Below are 26,845 nucleotides of genomic sequence, written 5' to 3' on the forward strand. Positions count from 1 at the left end.
GGAGGGAGAACAGCGATGGTTTCCCAAACTGATCCCTGGGATGACAGGACTGGACTGAGGAAGAGAGACCGGATGGGGTTGGGATTATGTTCACTGGAGGTTAGGAGAATGAGGAGGTGGGGTGGGATCTCAGAAAGGTATAAAATCCCAACAGGGATTGGACAGGGTAAACACAGGCAGGATGGTCCTGATGACCAGGACTGGGGAGGGGAGGGGGGTGGGGGGGGGGTGGGGGTCACTGTGTAAGGATACGGGGTGGGCCGTGTCAGACTGAGGTGAGGAGGAATGTCCTCCCCCCGAGACTGGGGACCCTGTGGGATTCACACCCCCCCCCCCCCACAGAGAGGGGGCTGGGGTGGGGAACACAACATCTAGAAGAGGGAGATCTCATTCTCAGGGGATAAAGGATTTGGGGGAGTAAGTGGGCAGGGGAGACTGAGTTGGAAGGGTGACAGGTTGGAGGGGCCGAAGGGCCGCTTCCTGCTGTCTCCTCCGCGTGTAAACGGAATCCATCTCATTGTTCCTCCACCTTTAATCCCCAGTTTGGGAATAATTTCCCGTTGTGTTTGGAGATGTGTTCCTTTGGTGCTGTGTCTGTGTCTGTGTCTGTGTGTGTGTGGTGTCTGTGTGTGTGTCTGTGTGTAGGAATATGTGTGTGTGTGTCTGTCTGTGTCTGTCTGTGGTCTGTGTCTGTGTGTAGGAATATGTGTGTCTGTGTCCTGTCTGTGTCTGTGTCTGTCTGTGTCTGTGTGTGTCTGTCTGTGTGTGTGTCTGTGTATGTGTCTGTGTGTGGTCTGTGTGTGTCTGTGTCTGTCTGTGTCTGTGTGTGTCTGTGTGTGTCTGTGTGTATGTGTCTGTGTCTGTCTGTGTCTGTGTCTGTGTGTGTCTGTGTGTGTGTCTGTGTCTGTGTCTGTGTGTCTGTCTGTGTGTGTGTGTGTCTGTGTGTGTTATTTCCCCCTTTTGGTTTTTGAGGCTGCTTTCTGTCCTCCCTCAGAATTATCGGAACGTCACCGGGAAGTGCTGGCCAGTGAGGCCGAGAAAGTCCGGAGTCTCCGGACACAGCTCTCCGCCAGAGAGCAGGAAGTGGCCAAACTCCAGACCTTACAGTCAACTCGGGTTCAGGAATGTTTGACCGAACTGGAGGACCTGAGGGGAATACTGGAACACAAGGACCAAGTGATCCTGGTAGGGCCTTCCCTCCCAACCTGGGGTCTTGGGAATCAGGGGGTTCAGGGTGTTGGGGTCATGGTGTCAGGGTGTTGGGGACTTTGGGTTCAGGTGCTTCGGGGGTAGGGGTCTTGGTACAAGATGTGGGTCTGGGTGTTGGGACGTTGGGCTGTTGGGGGTCAGGGTTTCGGGGTTGGGGGTTCGGAGTTCGGGGTTTGGGTGTCAGGATCTTGGGGTTGGAGAGCACAGAAACAGCCCCTTCGGCCCTACTGACCATCCATGCTGACCGTCATGCCAAAATAGACCAGGCCCACTTACCTGCTCCTAGCCCATACCCCTCTGATCCTTTCCTGGTGACATTCGGTTTGAATGGTGGGACCCCTGGGGGAGTTACAGAGGAGTAATGGGATCTTGCTGTGCATGTCCACAGATCCATGAAGGTAGCAGGAGAAGGTGGTTAAAGTAGACACATTGGGACTTGTCATTATAGTCAGGGCATTGAGTATCCGGGCGGGATGGTGACGATCGGAGACTTGTCGTTATTAGGGACATTGAGTATCCGGGTGGGATGGTGACGATGGGAGACTTGTCGTTATTAGGGACATTGAGTATCCGGGTGGGATGGTGACGATGGGAGACTTGTCGTTATTAGGGACATTGAGTATCCGGGCGGGATGGTGACGATGGGAGACTTGTCGTTATTAGGGACATTGAGTATCCGGGCGGGATGGTGATGATCGGAGACTTGTCGTTATTAGGGACATTGTGTATCCGGGCGGGATGGTGGACGATGGGAGACTTGTCGTTATTAGGGACATTGTGTATCCGGGCGGGATGGTGACGATGGGAGACTTGTCCGTTATTAGGGACATTGAGTATCCGGGCGGGATGGTGATGATGGGAGACTTGTCGTTATTAGGGACATTGAGTATCCGGGCGGGATGGTGATGATCCGGAGACTTGTCGTTATTAGGGACATTGAGTATCCGGGCGGGATGGTGACGATCGGAGACTTGTCGTTATTAGGGACATTGAGTATCCGGGTGGGATGGTGACGATGGGAGACTTGTCGTTATTAGGGACATTGAGTATCCGGGTGGGATGGTGATGATCGGAGACTTGTCGTTATTAGGGACATTGTGTATCCGGGCGGGATGATGACGATGGGAGACTTGTCGTTATTAGGGACATTGAGTATCCGGGCGGGATGGTGACGATGGGAGACTTGTCGTTATTAGGGACATTGAGTATCCGGGTGGGATGGTGATGATCGGAGACTTGTCGTTATTAGGGACATTGTGTATCCGGGCGGGATGGTGACGATGGGAGACTTGTCCTTATTAGGACATTGAGTATCCGGGCGGGATGGTGATTATCGGAGACTTGTCGTTATAGGGACATTGAGTATCCGGGCGGGATGGTGACAATCGGAGACTTGTCGGTATTAGGGACATTGAGTATCCGGGCGGGATGGTGATTATCGGAGAATTGTCGTTATTAGGGACATTGAGTATCCGGGCGGGATGGTGACGATGGGAGACTTGTCGTTATTAGGGACATTGAGTATCCGTGCGGGATGGTGACGTTGGGAGACTTGTCGTTATTAGGGACATTGAGTATCCGGGCGGGATGGTGACGATGGGAGACTTGTCATTATTAGGGACATTGAGTATCCGGGCGGGATGGTGACGATGAAGCTTTGTGTATGGTTAGGGAGGTTACCGCTGGTGTGCAGTACACTGTTCCTTTGTCTGGAATCGGAGGGATTGCATTCCACTGGGGACTGGATTCCCAAGTGATTTTCCCAGGATGTAGAGTGAGGCTGGATTGACTCGGGAGTGTTTTGACTAGTGGGGGTGTGGTGGTTAAATCTCCCTGGGGTGAGGGCTGGGTGAAGTGTAAAGGGTTCCTCTCTCTCTCTCTCTGTGTGTGTGTCTCCGGAGCAGGCTCTTTTGGAAGATGGACCGAATGAGAGATCAGCTGGTGTCCACTCTCCCAGAACAGTTCAGTGACTCTGTGCTGTTGAAGGTCACTATGAAGCAGACCCTGTGAGACCACAGAGAGTGTCAAGGTGAGCTCCCTTCATGCCTCCCCTGCCAGCCCATCACGAACCACGAGGCCATTCGGTCCTTCAGACCCTGGTCTGTCCTTTACTACCAATCATCGCTGAGATCCTCTCTCCCTCCCTCCCTGCCTAGACCCTGTCGCCCTTTAACACGTTAAAACCCACTCTCCCCCCTCTCTCTCGTGCTGTCCTGTCGCACACTCTCTTCCCTCTTCCTCTCTCCTTCTCTCTTTCTCTCATTCTTTTTCTCTCTCTCTCTATCTCCTCTGCCTCCTTCTCTATCTCTGTCTCTTTCACTCTCTCACCCCTCGACAGCTCTCTGCGATAGGGAATCCCACAGATTCACTCCCATCGGAGAGTGAAGTAATTCCTCCCCATCTCCGTCTTCAATGGGTTAGCCTCACTCTGAGATGGTGCCCCTGTGGGTCCTAGAGTCTCCCACCCAAGAGGGGAATACCCTCTCCCCCATCTCTTCCCCCTGTCAGCTCACCCTGTGAATGCTCTCTGTATCGATAAGGTCACCTCTCAATCTTCTCAACTCCCGAGTGGGGACCAGGACCCCATTCCCTCTCCATCAGATAGTCCCTTCATCCCTGAGATTGGCCGAGTCCTGGTCTGCCTTCAGGGCCAGTCACCCATTCCCAAGATATGGGGACCCCACCCCCCCAGGACTGCTCCAGGATTGTGGCTGGGGGTCCCATGGAATGGTGGAAAGGGCTGAATTGGCCTCCGTTTGCCCTGATGGTCCGGATCTGCGTGATTCCAGGTTCGGAACTAACCTCCTGTCTCTCTCTGCTGTTGTTGCTTGTTTGTCAAGGGGATGACCCTAGATTTCGATCTGCACGCTGTCGGTGATGATGAACAGCCACAAGAATTGCCAATGGTCTCTCCTTCCTGCTCGAGCTTGTGGGTCTTCCTGAACCCTGTCAACGTGGACTCCAAATGTTAACATCTCACACCTCAGACACTGCCAGGTCTGCTGAGTTTTCTCCACCAGATCAATGAGAGATACCATGGAGTTACAGGATCATGATCAGAAGAGTTTGTCCTTCTCTCCACCTCCCTCCTCTGCTCCCTTGATCTCTCTCCCTCGCCCTCCCTCCTCCGCTCCCTTGCTCCTCTCTCCCCTTTCCCCCTCCCTTGCTCCTCTCTCCCCTTTCCCCTCCCTTTTTTGGATTCCCCTCCCAGGTTGTGGAACACCTTGTTCTGGATTGGTTTCTCCTTCCTTTCTGGATTGGGTATTGCTGGAGAGCTGGGTGATTAGTTACTTCTCCAGATTTGCTCCTGGGTGGAGTGAGCACACACGCATACGCAGACTCTCAAATACACCCAGCGCACATACATGCTCTCTCTCACTCTCTCTCACTCTCTCACTCATAGTGTAGTTTCTGGGAATGGGATCTGTGCTTAAATCTCCATTTTCCCACTTGGAGTATTCCATTAACTATGTATCATCTGAAATTCCTGAATGTATATTAAATCTTCTGTACCCGGTTTATTTTTTCTGATGTAAATTAAAAAGGTGAATTGGTAAGGGCACTGGTCTGAACTTTCTTTCAATCTCATGGTTCAATCTTTGTAGATTGATTGCTGTGATGTAGCTCTCTCTGGAGAGGCCCAGCATTTATTACGCTGTCCCTAGACTGCCCCCCATCCAAGTCGGGATGGTGAGGGGCTCGGAGGAGAACTTGCAGGGGATGGTGTTCCCATGGATCCGCAGCCCCTTGTCCTTCTGGATGGAAGTGGCCGTGGGTTTGGAAGGTGCTGCCTGAGGATCTTTGGTGGAACTCTGTAGGGTACCTTGTAGATGGTACACACTGCTGTTACTGAGCGTCGGGGGTGGAGGGAGGGGATGTTTGGGGAGTTTCTGCAGGGTACCTTGTAGATGGTACACACTGCTGTTACTGAGTGTCGGGGGTGGAGGGAGGGGATGTTTGGGGAGTTTCTGCAGGGTACCTTGTAGATGGTACACACTGCTGTTACTGAGTGTCGGGGGTTGGAGAGAGGGGATGTTTGGTGAGTTTCTGCAGGGTACCTTGTTGATGGTACACACTGCTGTTACTGAGTGTCGGGGGGTGGAGGGAGGGGATGTTTGGGGAGTTTCTGCAGGGTACCTTGTAGATGGTACACACTGCTGTTACTGAGCGTCGGGGGGTGGAGGGAGGGGATGTTTGGGGAGTTTCTGCAGGGTATCTTGTAGATGGTACACACTGCTGTTACTGAGCGTCGGGGGTGGAGGGAGGGGATGTTTGGGGAGTTTCTGCAGGGTATCTTGTAGATGGTACACACTGCTGTTACTGAGCATCGGGGGGGGTGGAGGGAGGGGATGTTTGGGGGGTTTCTGCAGGGTATCTTGTAGATTGTTCTTAGCAGCAGTGTGTACCAAGAACATTTCGAGCCCAGGAACAGGCCCTTGGGCCCTCCAAGCCTGAGCCAATCTAAACCCATTATCTAAACCTGCTGTCCAATTCCTAAGCATCTGTATCCCTATGCTACCCATCGACTCACGCATCTGTCCAGATGCGTCTTAAACGAATCTACCGTCCCTATCTCTGCTGGCAACGCGTTCCAGGCACCTACTACCTTCTGTGTAAAGCACTTGCCGCGTGTATTCCCCTTAAACTTTTCACCTCTCACCTTGAAAGCGTAACCTCTGGTTATTGAATCCTTCACCCTGGGAAAAAGCTTATCTCTATCTACCCTGTCCACTCTGTCCATACCCTTCATGATTTTGTAGACCTCAATCAGGTTCCCCCCTCAATCTACTTTTTTCTAATGAAAACAATCCTAACCCACTCAACCTCTCTTCATAGCTAGCACCTTCCATACCTGGCAACATCTTTGTAAACCTTCTCTGCACCCTCTCCAAATGTGGCGACCAGAAGTGTACACAGTATTCTAAATGCAGCCGAACCAATGTCTTGTACAATTTTAACGTGGCCTGCCAGCTCTTATACTCACTGCCCCGTCCGATGAAAGGCAACCATACCATATGCCTTCTTGATCACTCTATCCACCTATGCAGCAACCTTCAGGGTACAATGGACCTGAACTCCCAGATCTCTCTGCTCATCAACTTTTCCCAAGGCTTTTCCATTTACTGTGTAATTTTCTCTAGAATTAGATTTCCCAAAATGAATCACCTCACATTTACCTGGATTGAACTCCATCTGCCACTGCTTCGCCCAACTCTCCAGTCGATCTATATTCCACTGTATTCTTTGACAGTCCCCTATGCTTTCTGGTACTCCACCAATCTTTGTGTCATCTGCAAACTTACTGATCAGCCCAACAATGCCCTCTTCCAGATCATTTATGTATATCACAGACAACAGTGGCCCCAGCACCGAGCCCTGTGGAACACCACTGGTCACCTTTCTCCATTTTGAAAAACTCCCTTCAACTACTACTCTCTGTCTCCTGTTGCTCAACCAGTTCTTTCTCCACCTCGGTAGAACACCTTGCACACCATGTGACTTCACTTTTCCCATTAGTTTACCATGGGGAATCTTATCAAATGCTTTACTAAAGTCCACGTTTATGACATCTACAACCCTTCCTTCATCTATCAATTTGGTCACTTCCTCAAAGAACTCTATTAAGTTAGTAAGGCACGGTCTCCCCTGCACAAAACTATGTTGCCTATCACTGATAAGCCCATCATTTTCCAAATATAAAAAAGATTTTATCCCTCAGTTCCTTCTCCAGCAACTTTTCCATCGTTGATGTCAGGCTCATTGGTCTGTAGTTACCTGGAATATCCTTTCCACCCTTGTTGTACGGTGGACAACATGAGCAACCCTCCAGTCCTCCAGCACCTCACCTGTGTTTAAGGATGCCACAAAGATATCTGTCAGGGCCCCAGCTATTTCCTCTCTCGCCTCCCTCAGCAACCTGGAGTAGATCCCATCCGGTCCTGGGGAGTTGTCCACCTTAATACACTCTAGCCTACCCAACACATCTTCCCTGCTTATGTCAGCGTGATCCAGAGTAATCAAATGTCTATCCCTAATCTCAACATTTATCATGTCCCTTTCCTCAGTGAACACCAGTGCAAGGTAATCATTCAGAATCTCACCCATTCTGTCAGGTTTGACACACAGCGATCCTTCCTTATCCTTTAGTGGACCTTTCTCGAGTTACCCACTTGCTTCTTACATAAGAATAAAAGGCTTTGGGATTCTCCTTAATTCTGCTCACTAAAGCTATTTCATGACCCCTTTTAGCCCGCTGGATTCCTCATTTAAGACTGGTCCTACTCTCCCGATATTCCTCCAGGGCCCATTCTGTTCCTCTTGGCTGGTTGTATGATTGCCCTTCCTATCCCATGTCCTTGGTGGAGCTGGAAGGAGAGTTGAAGTGTTCGGCTGCAGGGCAGCACGGTTGTTTGGTACGTGCGCCCCAGAGATGTTCTCTGAACTGTTCTCTGAAATGTTCTGCGAGGTGGCATCCTGTCTCCTCAATGTAGACGAGAGCACATTGAGAGCAACGGACACATTAGATGAGATATTTGGATGTGCAGGGAAATCTCTGCCAGATGTGAAAGAATCTTTTGGGGCCTTGGACAGGGATGAGGGGGCAGGTGTGGGCGCAGGTTTTACACTTCTTGCTGCAGCATGGGAAGGTGCCGGGAGTGGAGGGTGGGTTACTGGGAAGCGCGGATCTAACGAGGGACTCACAGAGGGAGTGGTCTCTGTGGAACGCTGATCGGGGTGGGAAGGAAATACAGTACATCTCTGGTAATGGGGTCTAATTGTAGGTGGTGGAAATGGCAGAGGATAATGCATTGTATCCGGTGATTAGTGGGGTGGAAAGTGAGGACTGGGGGGGGGGGTTCAATCCTTGTTGCAGTTGGAGGGGTGGGTTCAAGGGTGGAGATGCAAGAAGTGGAGGAGATGCACTGGAGGGTGGTGTTGACCATGTGGGAGGGGAAATTGACGTACCTTCTCCCAGGAGGAACAATTCCACTCCAGCACGTCCCAGATGGACTCCTATTTCAAGGACAGCAGAGGCGGAGGGATTGGGAATGAGGGACAGTGTTCTTACAGGGGTCGGGGTGGGAAACAGAATCCAGTCAGTCATTGGCGCGTCAGGAAGATCCCAAATAGGGAACAATCAAACTGCGGAGCGATCTGAGGAACTCGGTTGAGGGAGCTACCTGCTCGGAGAAACACAGAGCGGAACTGGGGGGGGAAGGAATCGGCTCAGATTCCCAGGGAGACAGCGTGGCAGTTTTGGGGGACAGAGACTGGGGAGTGGTGAATGTGAGGGGGGGGGGGGGGGGGAATGGGGGGAAACACACCCATTACTCTCGGCTATAACAGTGACTTTAACACTGCCCACCATCTCACAGGGGGGGGGGTGAAGTATGAGCCCAGAGACACGGGAGCACCCACCCTCCCCATCCCGACTTGGGAATATATTGGCGTTCCTTCAGTGTCACACTCTCTCTCTCTCTCTCTCCCTGTCTCAGTCTCTCGTTCACTCCCTCTGGTGGAGCTGTTTGAACAGGAAGCAGAGCTGGGCTGTTTGTTCACGGCTTGGTTCGACATGAAACTGAAACTGCTTTTCTTAAACATGTTTGTTAAAACCCCCCCCCCACACACACCCCCCTGCTGTTATCTCCCCAGCACCCACATGGGGGGTGGGGGTGTGTGTGTGCACGCACATGCAGGTGTGAGACACAATCAAAGACACAAGGTGTACAAATCCTTCTTGTTGGCGGTGAACACTGAAGTAAGGAAACACCCGAGTGGTCTGTGACGAGCCCTGCCCTTCACATCAAAGGGCGATGCTGTGATCAAACAGTGAAGGGGAGGGTAGGGATTAAATCAAAATAGAGTTGGACGGGGGAAATAATGCACTCCACTCCCTGCGGCGCCCACCTCTCCCTGAACGACTCCAGGGTGTTGGTGGACACCGTCCTCCCCAACCGCAGGCAGGCACAGGAAGATCCCACGCAAAAGGTCTCCAAGAAGAAGCGGTGGCGAGGGTGCCCACGGCGCGCCTTCCCCCAACCCTGTGGGATCCTTCTGTGTGAGGATCGGCTGCGGGTGAAGGGGCCAAGGCGCACTCGAGAGAGAGAGGCGCTACGTAAATGCAGGTCTCCTCCCCCTGTTGAAGGGGAGGCTGGAACAAGGGAGGCTCAGAGCTTTGGAGGTGGGGGGGCGTGGGTGGGTAGGATTGGCCTGTACAGGGTGAGGGAGCATTGTACACAGCCTGCAGCTGGGACTTCAGCCCTCACCGTCTATACTAGCCCCCTCCCAATGCCAACTTCCCCAAGCCCAGCACGGTAAACGCACATAACCTGACTGCCTGGGGCCTTTCTAACCTTCCTCCCCCAGAGTCACAGAGTCCGGCTCTGCCAGGCACGGAGCCATGGGTATGCACAGCAAGATCCCACCGAGACTCAATTGCTGATCAGCTGCTCCGAGGCAGCAGGGAGTTTGTCATGACAAAGTACTTCACTGGGCCAAAATGGTGGGGGCGTGGGGCGTGGGGCGGTTCAGCTGGAGGACAGGGGACACAGAGTGGTCTGCATGGAGAGGGGTGTGGATAGTGTTGCCCCAGGGCCAGAGGACTGGCAGTGCAGGGGAACGGGCGACAGTCTGGGTTTCTGAGCTCCTTCAGCTGTTTGCTGTGAACAAGCCAGTGCTGTAGCAGCCGGAGAGAAGCTGCTACGTTCGGGAATGTTCCGCAATCAGTCAGTCAGTCAGTCAGCGGGGGATTGGGAACTGGAAACAGCAGGAAAGGTTACTTTGGGAATCGGATTTCATGGAGGGGGAGGGAGGGCAGATGTGATTTAAGAGAGGGGGAGAGCTCAAGCCAGGCCGCACTCACACCCCAGGGGTTAGCTGTCCCCAAAATTACAGTGAGGGCCCATCACAGTGTTTTACTGAGGAGCATGGTCAATGGTGCCTGGGCCCAGCATTTCCTGCCCCTGTCCCTAGTTGCCCCCCCCCCTTTGAGAAGGTGGGGGTGAGCTGCATTTCCTGCCCCTGTCCCTAGTTGCCCCCCCCTTGAGAAGGTGGGGGTGAGCTGCATTTCCTGCCCCTGTCCCTAGTTGCCCCTCCCTTGAGAAGGTGGGGGTGAGCTGCATTTCCTGCCCCTGTCCCTAGTTGCCCCTCCCTTGAGAAGGTGGGGGTGAGCTGCATTTCCTGCCCCTGTCCCTAGTTGCCCCTCCCTTGAGAAGGTGGGGGTGAGCTGCATTTCCTGCCCCTGTCCCTAGTTGCCCCTCCCTTGAGAAGGTGGGGGTGAGCTGCATTTCCTGCCCCTGTCCCTAGTTGCCCCCCTTGAGAAGGTGGGGGTGAGCTGCCTTCTTGAACCGCTGCAGTCCATGTGCTGTGGGTAGACCCACAATGTCCCTTAGGGAGAGAATTCCAGGATTGGGACCCAGCCCCACTGAAGGAACGGCCGATATATTTCCAAGTCGGGATGGGGGGGGGCTTGGAGGGGAACTTGCAGGGGGTGGGGTCCCCATGGATCTGCTGCCCCTTGTCCTTCTGGATGGAAGTGGCCGTGGGTTTGGAAGGTGCTGCCTGAGGGTCTTTGGTGAGTTTCTGCAGGGTACCTTGTAGATGGTACACACTGCTGTTACTGAGCGTCGGGGGGTGGAGGGAGGGGATGTTTGGGGAGTTTCTGCAGGGTACCTTGTAGATGGTACACACTGCTGTTACTGAGCGTCGGGGGGTGGAGGGAGGGGATGTTTGGGGAGTTTCTGCAGGGTATCTTGTAGATGGTACACACTGCTGTTACTGAGCGTCGGGGGGTGGAGGGAGGGGATGTTTGGGGAGTTTCTGCAGGGTACCTTGTAGATGGTACGCACTGCTGTTACTGAGCGTCGGGGGGGGAGGGAGGGGATGTTTGGGGAGTTTCTGCAGGATATCTTGTAGATGGTACACACTGCTGTTACTGAGCGTCGGGAGGTGGAGGGAGGGGATGTTTGGGGTGTTTCTGCAGGGTACCTTGTAGATGGTACGCACTGCTGTTACTGAGCGTCGGGGGGGGAGGGAGGGGATGTTTGGGGAGTTTCTGCAGGATATCTTGTAGATGGTACACACTGCTGTTACTGAGCGTCGGGAGGTGGAGGGAGGTAATGTTTGGTGAGTTTCTGCAGGGTATCTTGTAGATGGTACACACTGCTGTTACTGAGCGTCGGGAGGTGGAGGGAGGGGATGTTTGGGGAGTTTCTGCAGGGTATCTTGTAGATGGTACACACTGCTGTTACTGAGTGTCGGGGGGGGTGGAGGGAGGGGATGTTTGGGGAGTTTCTGCAGGGTACCTTGTAGATGGTACACACTGCTGTTACTGAGTGTCGGGGGGGTGGAGGGAGGGGATGTTTGGGGAGTTTCTGCAGGGTATCTTGTAGATGGTACACACTGCTGTTACTGAGCGTCGGGGGGGTGGAGGGAGGGGATGTTTGGGGAGTTTCTGCAGGGTATCTTGTAGATGGTACACACTGCTGTTACTGAGTGTCGGGGGGGTGGAGGGAGGGGATGTTTGGGGAGTTTCTGCAGGGTATCTTGTAGATGGTACACACTGCTGTTACTGAGCGTCGGGGGGGTGGAGGGAGGGGATGTTTGGGGAGTTTCTGCAGGGTATCTTGTAGATGGTACACACTGCTGTTACTGAGCGTCGGGGGGGTGGAGGGAGGAGATGTTTGTGGATGTTGTGCCAATCAAGCGGGGGCTGCTTTGTCCCTAGACTATGTTGAGATTCTGGAGTGTTGTTGGAGCTGCCCCCATCCGGGGAAAGTGGGGAGTATTCCCTCACCTTCCTGCCTTGTGCCTTGTAGATGGTGGGACAGGTTTTTTTGGGGGGGGGGGGGAGGAGTCAGGAGGGGAGTTCCTCGCTGCAGGATTCCCAGCCTCTGACCTGCTCCTGTAGCCGCTGTGTTTATGTGGTGAGTCCAGTTGAGTTTGTGGTCAATGGTAACCCCCAGGATGTTGACAGTGGAGGCAGGGACTCAGTGATGGTAACACCAGAGATTGTCAAGGGGTGGTGGCTGGAGTGTTTGCTGAGGGAATGGGATAGTCTAGATCGAGGGGCCAAACAGGAGTCAAGGGCAGAGTGACATTGCCACTGGATGGTTCATCTGGGGATCTGGGTTCAATCCCACTGCGGGAGATGGTGGAACTTTAGACTCTTGAACAATGATGACCAGGGATCCAAAAACCTGGAATTATCGTTGGAAAATCCCATCAGGTTCCCCTTTAGGGAAAGGCACTGCCCATCCTTACCTGGTCTGGCCTACAGGTGACTCCAGACCCACAGTCATGGGGTTGACTCTCAGATGCCCTCTGGGGTAATTAGGGCTGGGTAATAAACACAGGCTTGGCCAGTGACCCCCTCACCCTGTGAGTGGGTGAGTGAAGGGTGGTACACCACAGGAAGGTGGGGGGGAGGGCGACGGGGGAGGAGGGAGGCAGAGACACACAGACACACAGACACACAGACACACAGACACACAGACACACAGACACACAGACACACAGACACACAGACACACAGACCCCCATTGCTGACCAGAGTTCTGCTCCATACCTGGGAGCAGATGGAATTTCTTCAGCCACGTATTAATTACCGTGTCCACTCCCTCTCCTTTTCCCAAAAACATCCACACGGGTTTGAGGAAAGATAAATAGACATCTCTTTTTATTTGAACAAAACCAGCGTGGGGGGGAGCAGACGGCAGAGCAGAGAGAATACAGAACAGTGGGTGAGGGAACACTGCTCCTGAGGAGTTAGAGACAAAAGGGACGGATCCACTGGGACTGGCCTGTCCACTCACATTTCCCTCCACCCCCCCCCCCTCAGTAAAACCCAAGGCCAGGCCACTGGACCCCTCCTCACTTTAGGGGCTTGGCCACCGTGGAGTAAGCCAGTTCAATCTCCTGGTCTTTCGGGCACGTGTGGGCAAATTCTTCACATTGGTAAGCATTCTTCAGATATCTCCACACACCGGTCAACTGCTGTGGGATCTCAAACCCTCGGTACTTCCTACAAACCACCTGGGGGGGAGACACACAGAGAGACGGATTACCAATCTCTCATTACCAACATGCATGTTACTGACGTAGCCCCCTCCTCATCCACACCAGCCGTCTCCCAACGACCCCCGGGGGTGGGGGGGGGGGTATGGGCCATGCTGCCGGGGAGGGTGGGGGGGGTGGGGTGCCAGCTGGACACCCAATGGGCAGACGATTCTCCGTTACCCCCCCTCTGTAATTCCCCAGGAGGAGACACAGGGTTACAGGGACAGGTCTGGGTGGGACGGTCTTTGGGGTCAGAGCAGGCCATTCGGCCCGTCGGAGTCCACACTGACCCCTCTACAGGGGTTTCTGGGAAGCGACAGTGCCCCCCCCCCTCCCCCATGTCTTACACCCATCCTGCTTTGGCCAAGGCAGGGGGAAGAGGGCGAAGTTGGGTCGCAGGGGAAGACAGCAGATGGGCCAAATGGCCCGGTGGTAGGGTCAGGGGTCAGGGGTTACCTGGACGATGTGCAGCTTCGGCAGCAGGTTACAGTCGGCAAGGGTCAGCTCGTTGCCATCCAGGAACTTCCTGCAGGTGCAGGAGGCGCTCTGTTCCTCAGTACTGTTCTCATCGATCTCCTCTGGCAGGGGAGTACACAGGAAGACATCGAGGCTCTGTAACGCCCTCAACAGGCCCTTCTCCAGCGCTGCAGGGAGGGGGGAGTACAGTCAGGACAGAGACATGGACACTACCACTCAGCAGACCCTCTCCCAGCCCCTTCTCCAGCACCGTGGGGATAATGGTCAGGACAGAGACACAGACACTACCACCCAGACCCTCTCCCAGCCCCTTCTCCAGCACTGCGGGGAAGAGGGAGTACAGTCAGGACAGAGCCACGGACACTACCCCAGCAGCCCCTCCCCCCACTCACTGTCGTTCTGGGCAGGGTTGGGGTTCTTGATGTAGGCGGAGAACTTGGAGAAGATGTTGCTCCCTGCGGCGTTTGATTCTGGATTCCGGGCAGACAGGCGTGGGTACCTGAACGGGGGGGGCAACAAAGGATGAGACAAAAAGAGAACAGAGAACACAGTCAGCAATGGGAACCATCTACCCCTCCCATACACACTCAGCACAACCCACCTTCAAATACCCCCTTCACTGGGCACGGGCACGGGATTATAAAACCACACCCACCCCAGGAAGGTAGGGGGGAGCTGCATTTACTGCCCCTGTCCCTAGTTGCCCCCCCTTGAGAAGGTGGGGGTGAGCTGCATTTCCTGCCCCTGTCCTTAGTTGCCCCCTTTCAGAAGGTGGGGGTAAGCTGCATTTCCTGCCCCAGTCCCTAGTTGCCCCCCCTTGAGAAGGTGGGGGTGAGCTGCATTTCCTGCCCCTGTCCCTAGTTGCCCCCCTTGAGAAGGTGGGGGTGAGCTGCATTTCCTGCCCCTGTCCCTAGTTGCCCCCTTGAGAAGGTAGGGGGAGCTGCATTTACTGCCCCTGTCCCTAGTTGCCCCCCCCTTAAGAAGGTGGGGGTGAGCTGCATTTACTGCCCCTGTCCCTAGTTGCCCCCCTTGAGAAGGTGGGGGTGAGCTGCATTTCCTGCCCCTGTCCCTAGTTGCCCCCTTGAGAAGGTAGGGGGAGCTGCATTACTGCTCTGGTCCCTAGTTGCCCCTCCCCCCTTGGGAAGGTGGGGATGAGCTGCATTTACTGCCCCAGTCCTAGTTGCCCCCCCTTGAGAAGGTGGGGTGAGCTGCATTCCTGCCCCTGTCCCTAGTTGCCCCCTCTTGAGAAGGTGGGGGTGAGCTGCATTTCCTGCCCCTGTCCCTAGTTGCCCCCCCCCCTTGAGAAGGTGGGGGTGAGCTGCATTTCCTGCCCCTGTCCCTAGTTGCCCCCCCCCTTGAGAAGGTGGGGGTGAGCTGCATTTCCTGCCCCTGTCCCTAGTTGCCCCCCCCCCTTGAGAAGGTGGGGGTGAGCTGCATTTCCTGCCCCTGTCCCTAGTTGCCCCCCCTTGAGAAGGTGGGGGTGAGCTGCATTTCCTGCCCCTGTCCCTAGTTGCCCCCCTTGAGAAGGTGGGGGTGAGCTGCATTTCCTGCCCCTGTCCCTAGTTGCCCCCCCCTTGAGAAGGTGGGGGTGAGCTGCATTTCCTGCCCCTGTCCCTAGTTGCCCCTCTTGAGAAGGTGGGGGTGAGCTGCATTTCCTGCCCCTGTCCCTAGTTGCCCCCCTTGAGAAGGTGGGGGTGAGCTGCATTTCCTGCCCCTGTCCCTAGTTGCCCCCCCCCTTGAGAAGGTGGGGGTGAGCTGCATTTACTGCCCCTGTCCCTAGTTGCCCCCCCCTTAAGAAGGTGGGGGTGAGCTGCATTTCCTGCCCCTGTCCCTAGTTGCCCCTCTTGAGAAGGTGGGGGTGAGCTGCATTTCCTGCCCCTGTCCCTAGGTTGCCCCTCCCCTTGAGAAGGTGGGGGTGAGCTGCCTTCTTGAACCGCTGCAGTCCATGTGCTGTGGGTAGACCCACAACGTCCCTTAGGGAGGGAGGTGGTTGAATTGGATCTTCAGATCTGTATTCACTGGGGGGGGGGGAACACAAGCAATCGCCCAGGTGTAATAGTGGCTGAAGGACAGAGGGTAATGGATGGACTGAAGGGAATTATATTTGCCAGGAATTGGTGTTGGAGAGACTGTTAGGTCTGAAGGTTGGTAAGTCCCTGGGGCCTGATGGTCTACATCCCAGGGAACTGAAGGAGGTGGCTCAAGAAATTGTGGATGCGTTGGTGATTATTTTCCAGAGTTCTATAGATTCAGACAATAGGTGCAGGAGTAGGCCATTCTGCCCTTCGAGTCTGCACCACCATTCAATATGATCATGGCTGATCATCCTTAATCAGTATCCTGTTCCTGCCTTATATCCATAACCCTTGATTCCACTATCTTTGAGAGCTCTATCCAACTCTTTCTTAAATGAATCCAGAGACTGGGCCTCCACTGCCCTCTGGGGCAGAGCATTCCACACAGCCACCACTCTCTGGGTGAAGAAGTTTCTCCTCAACTCTGTCCTAAAAGGTCTACCCTGTATTTTTAAGCTGTGTCCTCTGGTTCGGCACTCACCCATCAGCAGAAACATGTTTCCTGCCTCCAGAGTGTCCAATCCTTTAATAATCTTATATGTCTCAATCAGATCCCCTCTCAGTCTTCTAAACTCAAGGGTATACAAGCCCAGTCGCTCCAGTCTTTCAGCGTAAGGTAGTCCCACCATTCCAGGAATTGACCTCGTGAACCTACGCTGCACTCCCTCAATAGCCAGAATGTCTTTCCTCAAATTTGGAGACCAGAACTGCACACAGTACTCCAGGTGTGGTCTCACCAGGGCCCTGTACAGCTGTAGAAGCACCTCTTTGCTTCTATAACTCAATCCCTCTTGTTATGAAGGCCAGCATGCTATTAGCCTTCTTCACTACCTGCTGTACCTGCATGCTTACCTTCATTGATTGGTGTACAAGAACACCCAGATCTCTCTGTATTGCCCCTTTACCTAAATTGATTCCATTTAGGTAGTAATCTGCCTTCCTCTTCTTGTCACCAAAGTGGATAATCACACATTTATCCACATTAAACTGCATCTACCATGCATCTGACCACTCACCTAACCTGTCCAGGTCACCCTGTAATCTCCTAACATCCTCCTCACATTTCACCCTGCCACCCAGCTTAGTATCATCAGCAAATTTGCTAATGTTATCACTAATACCATCTTCTATATCATTAATATATATTGTAAAAAGCTGCGGTCCCAGCACTGATCCCTGTGGTACCCCACTGGTCACTGCCTGCCATTCCGAAATGGAGCCATTTATTACTACTCTTTGTTTCCTATCAGCCAATCAACTTTCAATCCAAGTTAGTACTTTGCCCCCAATACCTTGCGCCCTAAATTTGCTCACTAACGTCCTATGTGAGACTTTATCAAAAGCTTTCTGAAAGTCCAGGTACACTACATCTACTGGATCTCCCTCGTCCATCTTCAGAGTTACATCCTCAAAAAATTCCAGAAGATTAGTCAAGCATGATTTCCCCTTTATAAATCCATGCTGACTCTGACCTAGCCTGTTACTACTATCCAGATGTGTCGTAATTTCATCCTTTATAATTGACTCCAGCATCTTTCCCACCACTGAGATCAGACTAACTGGTCTCTAATTTCCTGCTTTCTCTCTCCCACCTTTCTTAAAAAGTGGTACAACATTAGCCACCCACCAATCCGCAGGAACTGATCCCGAATCTATCGAACTCTGGAAAATAATCACCAACGCATCCACAATTTCTCGAGCCACCTCCTTCAGTACCCTGAGGTGTAGACCATCAGGCCCCAGGGACTTATCAATCTTCAGACCTAACAGTCTCTCCAACACCAATTCCTGGCAAATATAAATTCCATTAAGTTCAGGATCAGTTCCTGTGGATTGGAGGGTAGCTAATGTTGTCCCCCCTTACCAGGAAGGGGGAGAGAGAGAGAGAAAGCAGGGAACTCAATACTCTGACAAATAAAGGAAAGCATACCTAACACCTTCTTCACTATCCTATCTACCTGTGACTCCACTTTCAAGGAGCTATGAACCTGCACTCCAAGATCTCTCTGTTCAGCAACACTCCCTGTGACCTTACCATTAAGTGTATAAGTCCTGCTAAGATTTACTTTCCCAAAATGCAGCAGCTCACATTTATCTGAATTAAACTCCATCTGCCACTTCTCAGCCCATTGGCCCATCTGGTCCAGATCCTGTTGTAATCTGAGGTAACCCTCTTCGTTGTCCACTCCACCTCCACTTTTGGTGTCATCTGCAAACTTACTAACTGTACCTCTTATGCTCGCATCCAAATCATTTATGTAAATGACAAAAAGTAGTGGACCCAGCACCGATCCTTGTGGCACTCCACTGGTCACAGGCCTCCAGTCTGAAAACAACCCTCCACCACCACCCTCTGTCTTCTACCTTTGAGCCAGTTCTGTATCTAAATGGCTAGTTCTCCCTGTATTCCATGAGATCTAACCTTGCTAATCAGTCTCCCATGGGGAACCTTGTCGAACGACTTACTGAAGTCTATATAGATCACATCTACCACTCTGCCCTCAATCCTCTGTTACTTCTTCAAAGGATTCTGGGTAATTCAAGATGGAGGACAGGAAACATTTCTGGCTATAACAGCAGCTCCTTTTTGAGGCATTAAAGGAAACATTAGTAAATTTTCTGATGATACTAAGCTGGGTGGCAGGGTGAAATGTGAGGAGGATGTTAGGAGATTACAGGGTGACCTGGACAGGTTAGGCGAGTGGTCAGATGCATGGCAGATGCAGTTTAATGTGGATAAATGTATGGTTATCCACTTTGGTGGCAAGAACAGGAAGGCAGATTACTACCTAAATGGAATCAATTTAGGTAAAGGGGCAATACAGAGAGATCTGGGTGTTCTTGTACACCAGTCAATGAAGGTACAGCAGGTAGTGAAGAAGGCTAATAACATGCTGGCCTTCATAACAAGAGGGATTGAGTTATAGAAGCAAAGAGGTTCTTCTGCAGCTGTACAGGGCCCTGGTGAGACCACACCTGGAGTACTGTGTATAGTTCTGGTCTCCAAATTTGAGGAAAGACATTCTGGTTATTGAGGGAGTGCAGCGTAGGTTCACGAGGTCAATTCCTGGAATGGTGGGACTACCTTACGCTGAAAGACTGGAGCGACTGGGCTTGTATACCCTTGAGTTTAGAAGACTGAGAGGGGATCTGATTGAGACATATAAGATTATTAAAGGATTGGACACTCTGGAGGCAGGAAACATGTTTCCGCTGATGGGTGAGTGCCAAACCAGAGGACACAGCTTAAAATACAGGGTAGACCTTTTAGGACAGAGTTGAGGAGAAACTTCTTCACCCAGAGAGTGGTGGCTGTGTGGAATGCTCTGCCCCAGAGGGCAGTGGAGGCCCAGTCTCTGGATTCATTTAAGAAAGAGTTGGATAGAGCTCTCAAGGATAGTGGAATCAAGGGTTATGGATATAAGGCAGGAACAGGATACTGATTAAGGATGATCAGCCATGATCATATTGAATGGTGGTGCAGGCTCAAAGGGCAGAATGGCCTACTCCTGCACCTATTGTCTAGAATTCCAGGATTGGAACTCAGCCACTCTGAAGGAACGGCCGATATATTTCCAAGTCGGGATGGTGAGGGGCTCGGATGGGGAACTTGCAGGGGATGGTGTTCCCATGGATCTGCTGCCCCTTGTCCTTCTGGATGGAAGTGGCCGTGGGTTTGGAAGGTGCTGTCTCAGGGTCTTTGGTGAGTTTGTGCAGGGTATATTGTAGATGGTACACACTGCTGTTACTGAGCGTCGGGGGGTGGAAGGAGGGGATGTTTGGGGAGTTTCTGCAGGGTACCTTGTAGATGGTACACACTGCTGTTACTGAGTGTCGGGGGAGTGGAGGGAGGGGATGTTTGGGATGTTGTGCCAATCAAGTGGGGACTACTTTGTCCCTGGATGGTGTTGAGCTTCTTGAGTGTTGTTGGAACTGCCCCCATCTGGGGAAAGTGGGGAGTATTCCCTCACCCTCCTGCCTTGTGCCTTGTAGATGGTGGGACAGGTTTTTGGGGGGAGTCAGTAGGGGAGTTCCTCGCTGCAGGATTCCCAGCCTCTGACCCTGCTCCTGGCAGCACAGGAAGAGGACATTCGGGACATCGACACTGTGCTGACCCTCCAGGAGGGAGTTTTCCCCAATCGGTCCCCATTGATCCCCCTTGTCTCCGAAACCTCCCCTTCACGAGGGTCCACCACACGGGTGAGCGAGCGAATGTCACTTACTTGGGAGGACTGAGGGTCTCTTCCAGGAATTCCTCGATCTTGTTTGTGTCAGTCTTCACCTCGTTGTCGTAGAGCAGGAATGGGGGCTGGGTCCCAGGGCGAGATCCTCCAGGAACCGGTTCTCAAACTTTCTGGGGTGGGGCAGGGGGGGCAGAGAAACCGGGAGACAGATCAGGGAGATGGGAATGGGGGGAGGGGGATCTCAAAACTGCCTGGGCCCTCCACTCACACCCAGACCCCTCCAGGTCCGGGGGGGGGGGGGTTTGTTGCTTTAAAATTCAAACAGCACGGGAGGCCGTTCAGTCCATCGGCTCATTGTGCCGCCTCTCACCTGCCCCTCCCCACCCTCGAAAAATCCTCAATCGCACCTTCCTCCCCACCACATCCCCAGGCAGTTCACCCCAGACTCTCAGGAGGGAGGGGCTGTGGTGACCCTCAGCCCCACAGATGCTGGTCCTTGTAGTGACACCCATCCCCCGGTTCACCACCTCGCACCCCCCCCCAATCCCCCTCCCCCCCCTCCACCACCTCACACTCTCTCTCTCTCTCTCTCTCTCTCTCTCTCTCTCTCTCTCTCTCTCTCTCCCCCTCCCCCATCCCCTCTCCCCCGTACACACCCCTCCCTCTCTCACACTTCCCCCACCCTCACACCCCCATCCCCCGGCTCATCACCTCACACCCCCGTCCCCCTCTCCCACCCCCCCTCCCTGGACCTCCCCTTCACCACCTCACACCCCCCTCCCCCTCTCCCCACCCCGTCCCCTACTGACACCCCCTCCCCAGACCTCCCCCTCACCACCACACACCCCTCTCCCCCTCACACCCCCCTCCCCTTCTCACACACACCCCCCCCTCGGGCCTCCCCTTCACCACCTCCCACCCCCCCTCCCCCTCTCCCTGGACCTCCCCCTCACCTCCTCACACCCCTCCTCCCCTCTCACCCTCCTCCCCGGACCTCCCCCTCACCACCACACCCCCCCTCCCCAGACCTCCCCTTCACCACCCCACACCCCCCTCCCCCTCTCCCTGGACCTCCCCCTCACCTCCTCACACCCCCCTCCCCTTCTCCCACACACCCCCCTCCCCCAGTCACACCCCTCCCTGGGCCTCCCATTCACCACCTCACACCCCCCTCCCCCTCCCCCCACCCCGTCCCCTACTGACACCCCCTCCCCAGACCTCCCCTTCACCTCCTCCCACCCCCGTCCCCCTCACCTCCTCACACCCCTCCTCCCATTCACCACCCCCCTCCCCCACCCCCTCACCTCCTCATATCGACGGTGGTGACGTTGAAGGTCACTCCTTTCAGCCAGAGCACCATGAAGAGTCTCTGTGAGAAAGGGCAGTTCCCGATGCTCTGTCCATCACTGCCGCCTTGGGGGGCAAAGAGATCAGAAATATACTTCAATATCAACAACACCCCCTCCGCACCCCTCAGGAGATCGGTCAGACCCAGCTCCTTCACCAGTGTCGGCGGGGGGGAAAGGAGGAGAGGCTGGTACGACAACGCTAATGGACCGAAGGGCCTCGTACGTACTGTCTGTCAGACACTGTCGATCCAAGAGCATTCTCTCCCAGACAACAGAAAGGCAGCTCCTGAAGGTGTCCACAAGAGGCTGCCGCTGTACAATGAGCGAGGGAACAATTTATTCACGCACAGAGTCAGACGCACACACAGACCTACACTGGACATGGGACTCATCCAAAAGGGTTTATGGTAAAGGTCACAAATAAAAACACAGCAGGAAAAGCACAACAGGTCAGGCAGCAACTGTGACGTAGGAGAATCAACATTTCGGGCCTAAGCCCTTCTTCAGGAATGGGGAGGGGAAGGTGGTTGAGAGATAAGTAGGAAGGTGGGGGTGGAGCTGTGGGGCAGGTAGCTGGGAAGGCGATAGGTAGATGGAGGTGGGGGTGATATTGATAGGTTGGGGGGGTGTTTGGAGCAGATAGTTGGAAAGGAGGATGGACAGGTAGGACAGTTTAAAAGGGTGGTGCCGAATTGGAGGGTTGGATCTGGGATGAGGTGGGGGGAGGAGAGATGAGAAAACTGGTGAAATCGACATTGATGCCTTGTGGTTGGAGGGTCCCAAGGTGGAAAATGAGGCATTCTTCTCCAGGTGCCGGGTGGCTTGGATTTGGTGGTGGAGGCGGCACAGGACTTGCATGTCCTTGGTGGAGCTGGAAGGAGAGTTGAAGTGTTCGGCTGCAGGGCAGCACGGTTGTTTGGTGCGTGCGCCCCAGAGATGTTCCCCCAACACCCGTCCATCTTCTCTACCACTGACCACCCCCTCATCTGCACCTACCATCCCTTCCACTCCCATATTATCTCTCAGCAGCCCCCCCCCCCACCTCTCTCCGTCAATCCACATTCCTGATGAAGGGCTTTTGCCCAAAAACGTCAATTCTCCAGCTCCTCGGATGCTGCCTGACCTGCTGTGCTTTTCCAGCAACACACTAACTCAGACTTTCCCTTAAATGTAGTGCTAACACAGCTCACTAAATCCTTAACATGGCTCCAGCAGACTGCTCTTACACTGTTGGGAAGGCTGTGTTCCCAACTCTCTTTGGACACCACGGAAATCATAACATCCTCGCTGTCACAGACCGGGCATCTCCGACAGAAACTTCCTGAGCTCTTGGATCACTCTGACTATGTTCAGAAAAATCTGGGTTTGGTCTCCCGGTGTTGCTCAGCAACGGCCCAATCTTGCTTCTGAAAGGACTGAACTGGTCACCTCACAGTTTTAGGAAATGAAATGCAAGTATAAACATAAGCAGACATCCCTTTATCACTCTCCGAATGCAAACTGAAACCAAGCACAAGAGCTGGACTCTGGGTGTGAAGATAGGAGGAGCAATTATACAAATGAATAGACAAATGATTTTGCAAATGTTTTCTCTAGCATTTAGCAGGTTAAGGGGTGGGTGGGTGGAAATCTGATTGATGTCTTCAGTGTATTAACAGGAAACAACAGAGTTAGACAAAGAGAAACTCTTCCCACTGGTTGGGGATGCCAGAGCCTTGGGGGCAGAGCCTGAGAATGTGGGCGCAGAGCGTTCAGGGAGAGACGTTAGGAAGCTCTCCCACACACAATAAGGGCAGGAGAGGTTTCAGACTCTCTCAGACTGTAGGAGGGGCTGAACAGCCCTCCTCCAGTTCCTGCGTGCTCAACCCAACCTTTCCAATTTGGAACCTAGATTTCCAATAATATCACACAGAGTCATTCAGCACAGAAACAGATCCTTTGAACCAACCAGTCCGTGCTAACCATAATCCAAACTAAACCAGTCCAACCTGCCTGCTCCATGTCCCTCAACCCTTTCCTATCCATTAACTTGTCCAAATGTGTTTTAAATATTGTAACTCTGACCATATCTACAACTTCCTCAGGTCATTCCACACACAAACCACTCCGTAAAAATTACCCTTCATGTCTTTATTAAATCTTTCTCCTCTGACCTTAAAATTGCACCCCCTAGTCTTGAAATCCCCACCCTGGGGAAATGACCTTGTCTGTTCAGCCTAAACCTCTATAAGGTCACCCCTCAGCCTCCGATGCTCCAGGAAAACAGCCCCAGCCTATTCAGCCTCTCCCTCCATTCCTGGCAACACCCTGGTAAATCTCTTCTGAATCCTCTCCAACTTCTTAATATCCTTCTGATATCGGAGACCAAAACTCAAAATGGTATTCCAGAAAAGGCCTGACTAATGATCTGTACAAACTCAACATAATGTCACAACCCCTATACTCAAAGCTCTGAGCGACAAAGGCAGGTGTGCTAAACGCTGCCTTAACCACACTATCTGTGTGTGACACAAACGTCAAAGAATCACATACCCTGAACCCTGATGGTCTCTCTGTTCAACAACCCTTCCTCCAAAGCTCGATTGTCACGGTAGAAGTCCAGCCCTTGTGCGTTTTACCAAACTTCATTCCCTCACATTTATCCAAATTATACTCCATCGGCCACTCCTCGGCCCAGGGACCCAGTGAATCAAGATCTCTTCACAATCCGGGTAACCTCATTCACTGCCCACCGTACCACTGATCGCAAATCCTTGTGGTAGTTAGCAAGGGCTAAGAATTTTCCAGAAACATTTCCAGGAAGGAAGGGGCAGATCGGAATAGGTGGAGCGGTTTGGGGGGGAGGGGGGGTGGTGGAGAAAGAGGAATCCCCAGGGATCTGGACAGATTAGAAAGGGAGAAGGGGAGCTTATTGGCGAAAGGATGGGGACCCCAGAGGACACTGGCATGGAGGGGGGGGGGGGGGAAGTCAGGGAAAGCGTGTGCTCCCCTTCACCGAGACTGTGGAGGGGAGAGGGGTCCGGATGAAGGAGGCTACAAAAGGAACAGGCACATCAGACCCCAGGCTTCTCAAGTGTCTCCAGTGACCCATTCTTTAATATTTCTGGCTCCAACTCACAGGAGAGCGGCTAGTACAGGCACGAGGCTGAATGGCCTCTCCCCAGCTCCACTCAGCCAGATCGGCAAGCTATTCAGCCATAGTAGCCCTCGCAATAGTGCCCTCCCTCCCCACTGCCCATGTCCCAACGAGAGACAGATGGAGGGGCTGTTGGGAATTCAGACAAACAGACAGGACTCTTAATACAATACCTCCTTCCCCACCATTCCCACCCCCACCCCCACCATCCTAAGTAACTCACCCAAGGGCCCTGGATGGGGGCACACAGAGCGGGCAAGGTAACAGGGCAGATGGGAGGTTGGGGAGGACATCAAGGGCTGGGTAACGGCGCTCACTCAGGGAAGCTGCTGCTGGCCCTCAATGGGCTGAACGGCCACCTGCTGCATTGGAGCTGTTGTGTGAACGAACCGGGGATATCACAGTCAGAGCAGAATACTCTCGGAGGAATGGGGGGGTGGGGCGCGATCGAGAGAGAGAGAGAGAGCGAGCGCAGGAACAGGACCTGTGCCCAGAGGGACAGTAACCCAGAGGCAGTGAGAAAGGGTGGGGTGGGGGGTGGTTTGTGATACCATGGGTGGGGTGGGGTGGGGTGGGGTGTCACATCCAGTGCCTCAGGAATGATCAATTGGATTCTATCTCCCACTCGGTCCAGGGGTGCACGCGAAGACCATTCGGGTCGTGATACCCCGATGAGCCCACTTCCCATATTCGTTCACCTCCCCCATCTGCACACCCCCCCAACTACACCTCAAAGAACAGGGTGTGAAATAAAAGGTGGTACCCAGCAGCGAGGTCAAACACAGGAGAGATGAGGCCATTCGGCACTTTGAGGCTGTGCTACCCCTCAGTATGGACATGGCTGACCACCTGAACTTGGTGCCCTAGTGCTGTTTCCCTGTCTGTCTCCCTAGGGGGCGATCCCCACGGAGGACCATTCACCACCCCCCCCCTCACCTCCAGGAAGGAGGCAGGAGAGTGGGGGCAAAGAGACACAAATTTCAGCAGTGTGTACCATCTACAAGATACCCTGCAGAAACTCCCCAAACATCCCCTCCCTCCACCCCCCGACGCTCAGTAACAGCAGTGTGTACCATCTACAAGATACCCTGCAGAAACACCCCAAACATCCCCTCCCTCCACCCCCCTGACACTCAGTAACAGCAGTGTGTACCATCTACAAGATACCCTGCAGAAACTCCCCAAACATCCCCTCCCTCCACCCCCTGACACTCAGTAACAGCAGTGTGTACCATCTACAAGATACCCTGCAGAAACTCCCCAAACATCCCCTCCCTCCACCCCCCGACACTCAGTAACAGCAGTGTGTACCATCTACAAGGTACCCTGCAGAAACTCCCCAAACATCCCCTCCCTCCACCCCCCAACGCTCAGTAACAGCAGTGTGTACCATCTACAAGATACCCTGCAGAAACTCCCCAAACATCCCCTCCCTCCACCCCCTGACACTCAGTAACAGCAGTGTGTACCATCTACAAGATACCCTGCAGAAACTCCCAAACATCCCCTCCCTCCACCCCCCAACGCTCAGTAACAGCAGTGTGTACCATCTACAAGGTACCCTGCAGAAACTCCCCAAACATCCCCTCCCTCCACCCCCCGTCGCTCAGTAACAGCAGTGTGTACCATCTACAAGATACCCTGCAGAAACTCCCCAAACATCCCCTCCCTCCACCCCCCTGACACTCAGTAACAGCAGTGTGTACCATCTACAAGATACCCTGCAGAAACTCCCCAAACATCCCCTCCCTCCACCCCCCGACGCTCAGTAACAGCAGTGTGTACCATCTACAAGGTACCCTGCAGAAACTCCCCAAACATCCCCTCCCTCCACCCCCCGACGCTCAGTAACAGCAGTGTGTACCATCTACAAGATACCCTGCAGAAACTCACCAAAGACCCTCAGACAGCACCTTCCAAACCCACGGCCACTTCCATCCAGAAGGACAAGGGGCAGCAGGTCCATGGGAACCCCACCCCCTGCAAGTTCCCCTCTGAGCCCCTCCCCATCCCGACTTGGAAATATATCGGCCGTTCCTTCAGTGTGGCTGGGTCCCAATCCTGGAATTCCCTCCCTAAGGGACATTGTGGGTCTAACCCACAGCACATGGACTGCAGCGGTTCAAGAAGGCAGCTCACCCCCACCTTCTCAAGGGGGGCAACTAGGGACAGGGGCAGGAAATGCAGCTCACCCCCACCTTCTCAAGGGGGGCAACTAGGGACAGGGGCAGGAAATGCAGCTCATCCCCACCTTCTCAAGGGGGGCAACTAGGGACAGGGGCAGGAAATGCAGCTCACCCCCCACCTTCTCAAAGGGGGCCAACTAGGGACAGGGGCAGTAAATGCAGCTCATCCCTT

At 53.6% G+C, this 26,845-nt stretch overlaps 2 protein-coding genes and 1 pseudogene across 4 annotated transcripts in view; 1 reads left to right on the top strand and 2 right to left on the bottom strand.

The window, feature by feature from the left end:
- The window catches only part of LOC140455046 (uncharacterized), a 47,987-nt gene extending 43,806 nt beyond the window's left edge, over positions 1-4,181 (top strand). The window contains exons 5-6 of the mRNA XM_072549714.1: positions 995-1,185; positions 4,050-4,181. Coding sequence (XP_072405815.1) covers positions 995-1,185; positions 4,050-4,181 — 323 coding nt within the window. The remainder of the gene's footprint in view (positions 1-994; positions 1,186-4,049) is intronic.
- Positions 1-26,461, bottom strand: part of LOC140455173 (uncharacterized) — a 459,457-nt gene extending 432,996 nt beyond the window's left edge. For all 3 annotated transcript variants that reach the window (XM_072549879.1, XM_072549878.1, XM_072549877.1), the window contains exon 1: positions 26,381-26,461. In XM_072549879.1, the coding sequence (XP_072405980.1) occupies positions 26,381-26,453 (73 nt within the window). In that variant the 5' untranslated portion in view covers positions 26,454-26,461. The remainder of the gene's footprint in view (positions 1-26,380) is intronic.
- Positions 12,858-21,413, bottom strand: LOC140455176 (chloride intracellular channel protein 1-like; annotated as a pseudogene).
- Positions 26,462-26,845: the final 384 nt, after the last annotated feature.

This window comes from Chiloscyllium punctatum, chromosome 30 (genome assembly GCF_047496795.1).
Source record: "Chiloscyllium punctatum isolate Juve2018m chromosome 30, sChiPun1.3, whole genome shotgun sequence".
In the NCBI taxonomy this organism is placed as follows: domain Eukaryota; kingdom Metazoa; phylum Chordata; class Chondrichthyes; order Orectolobiformes; family Hemiscylliidae; genus Chiloscyllium; species Chiloscyllium punctatum.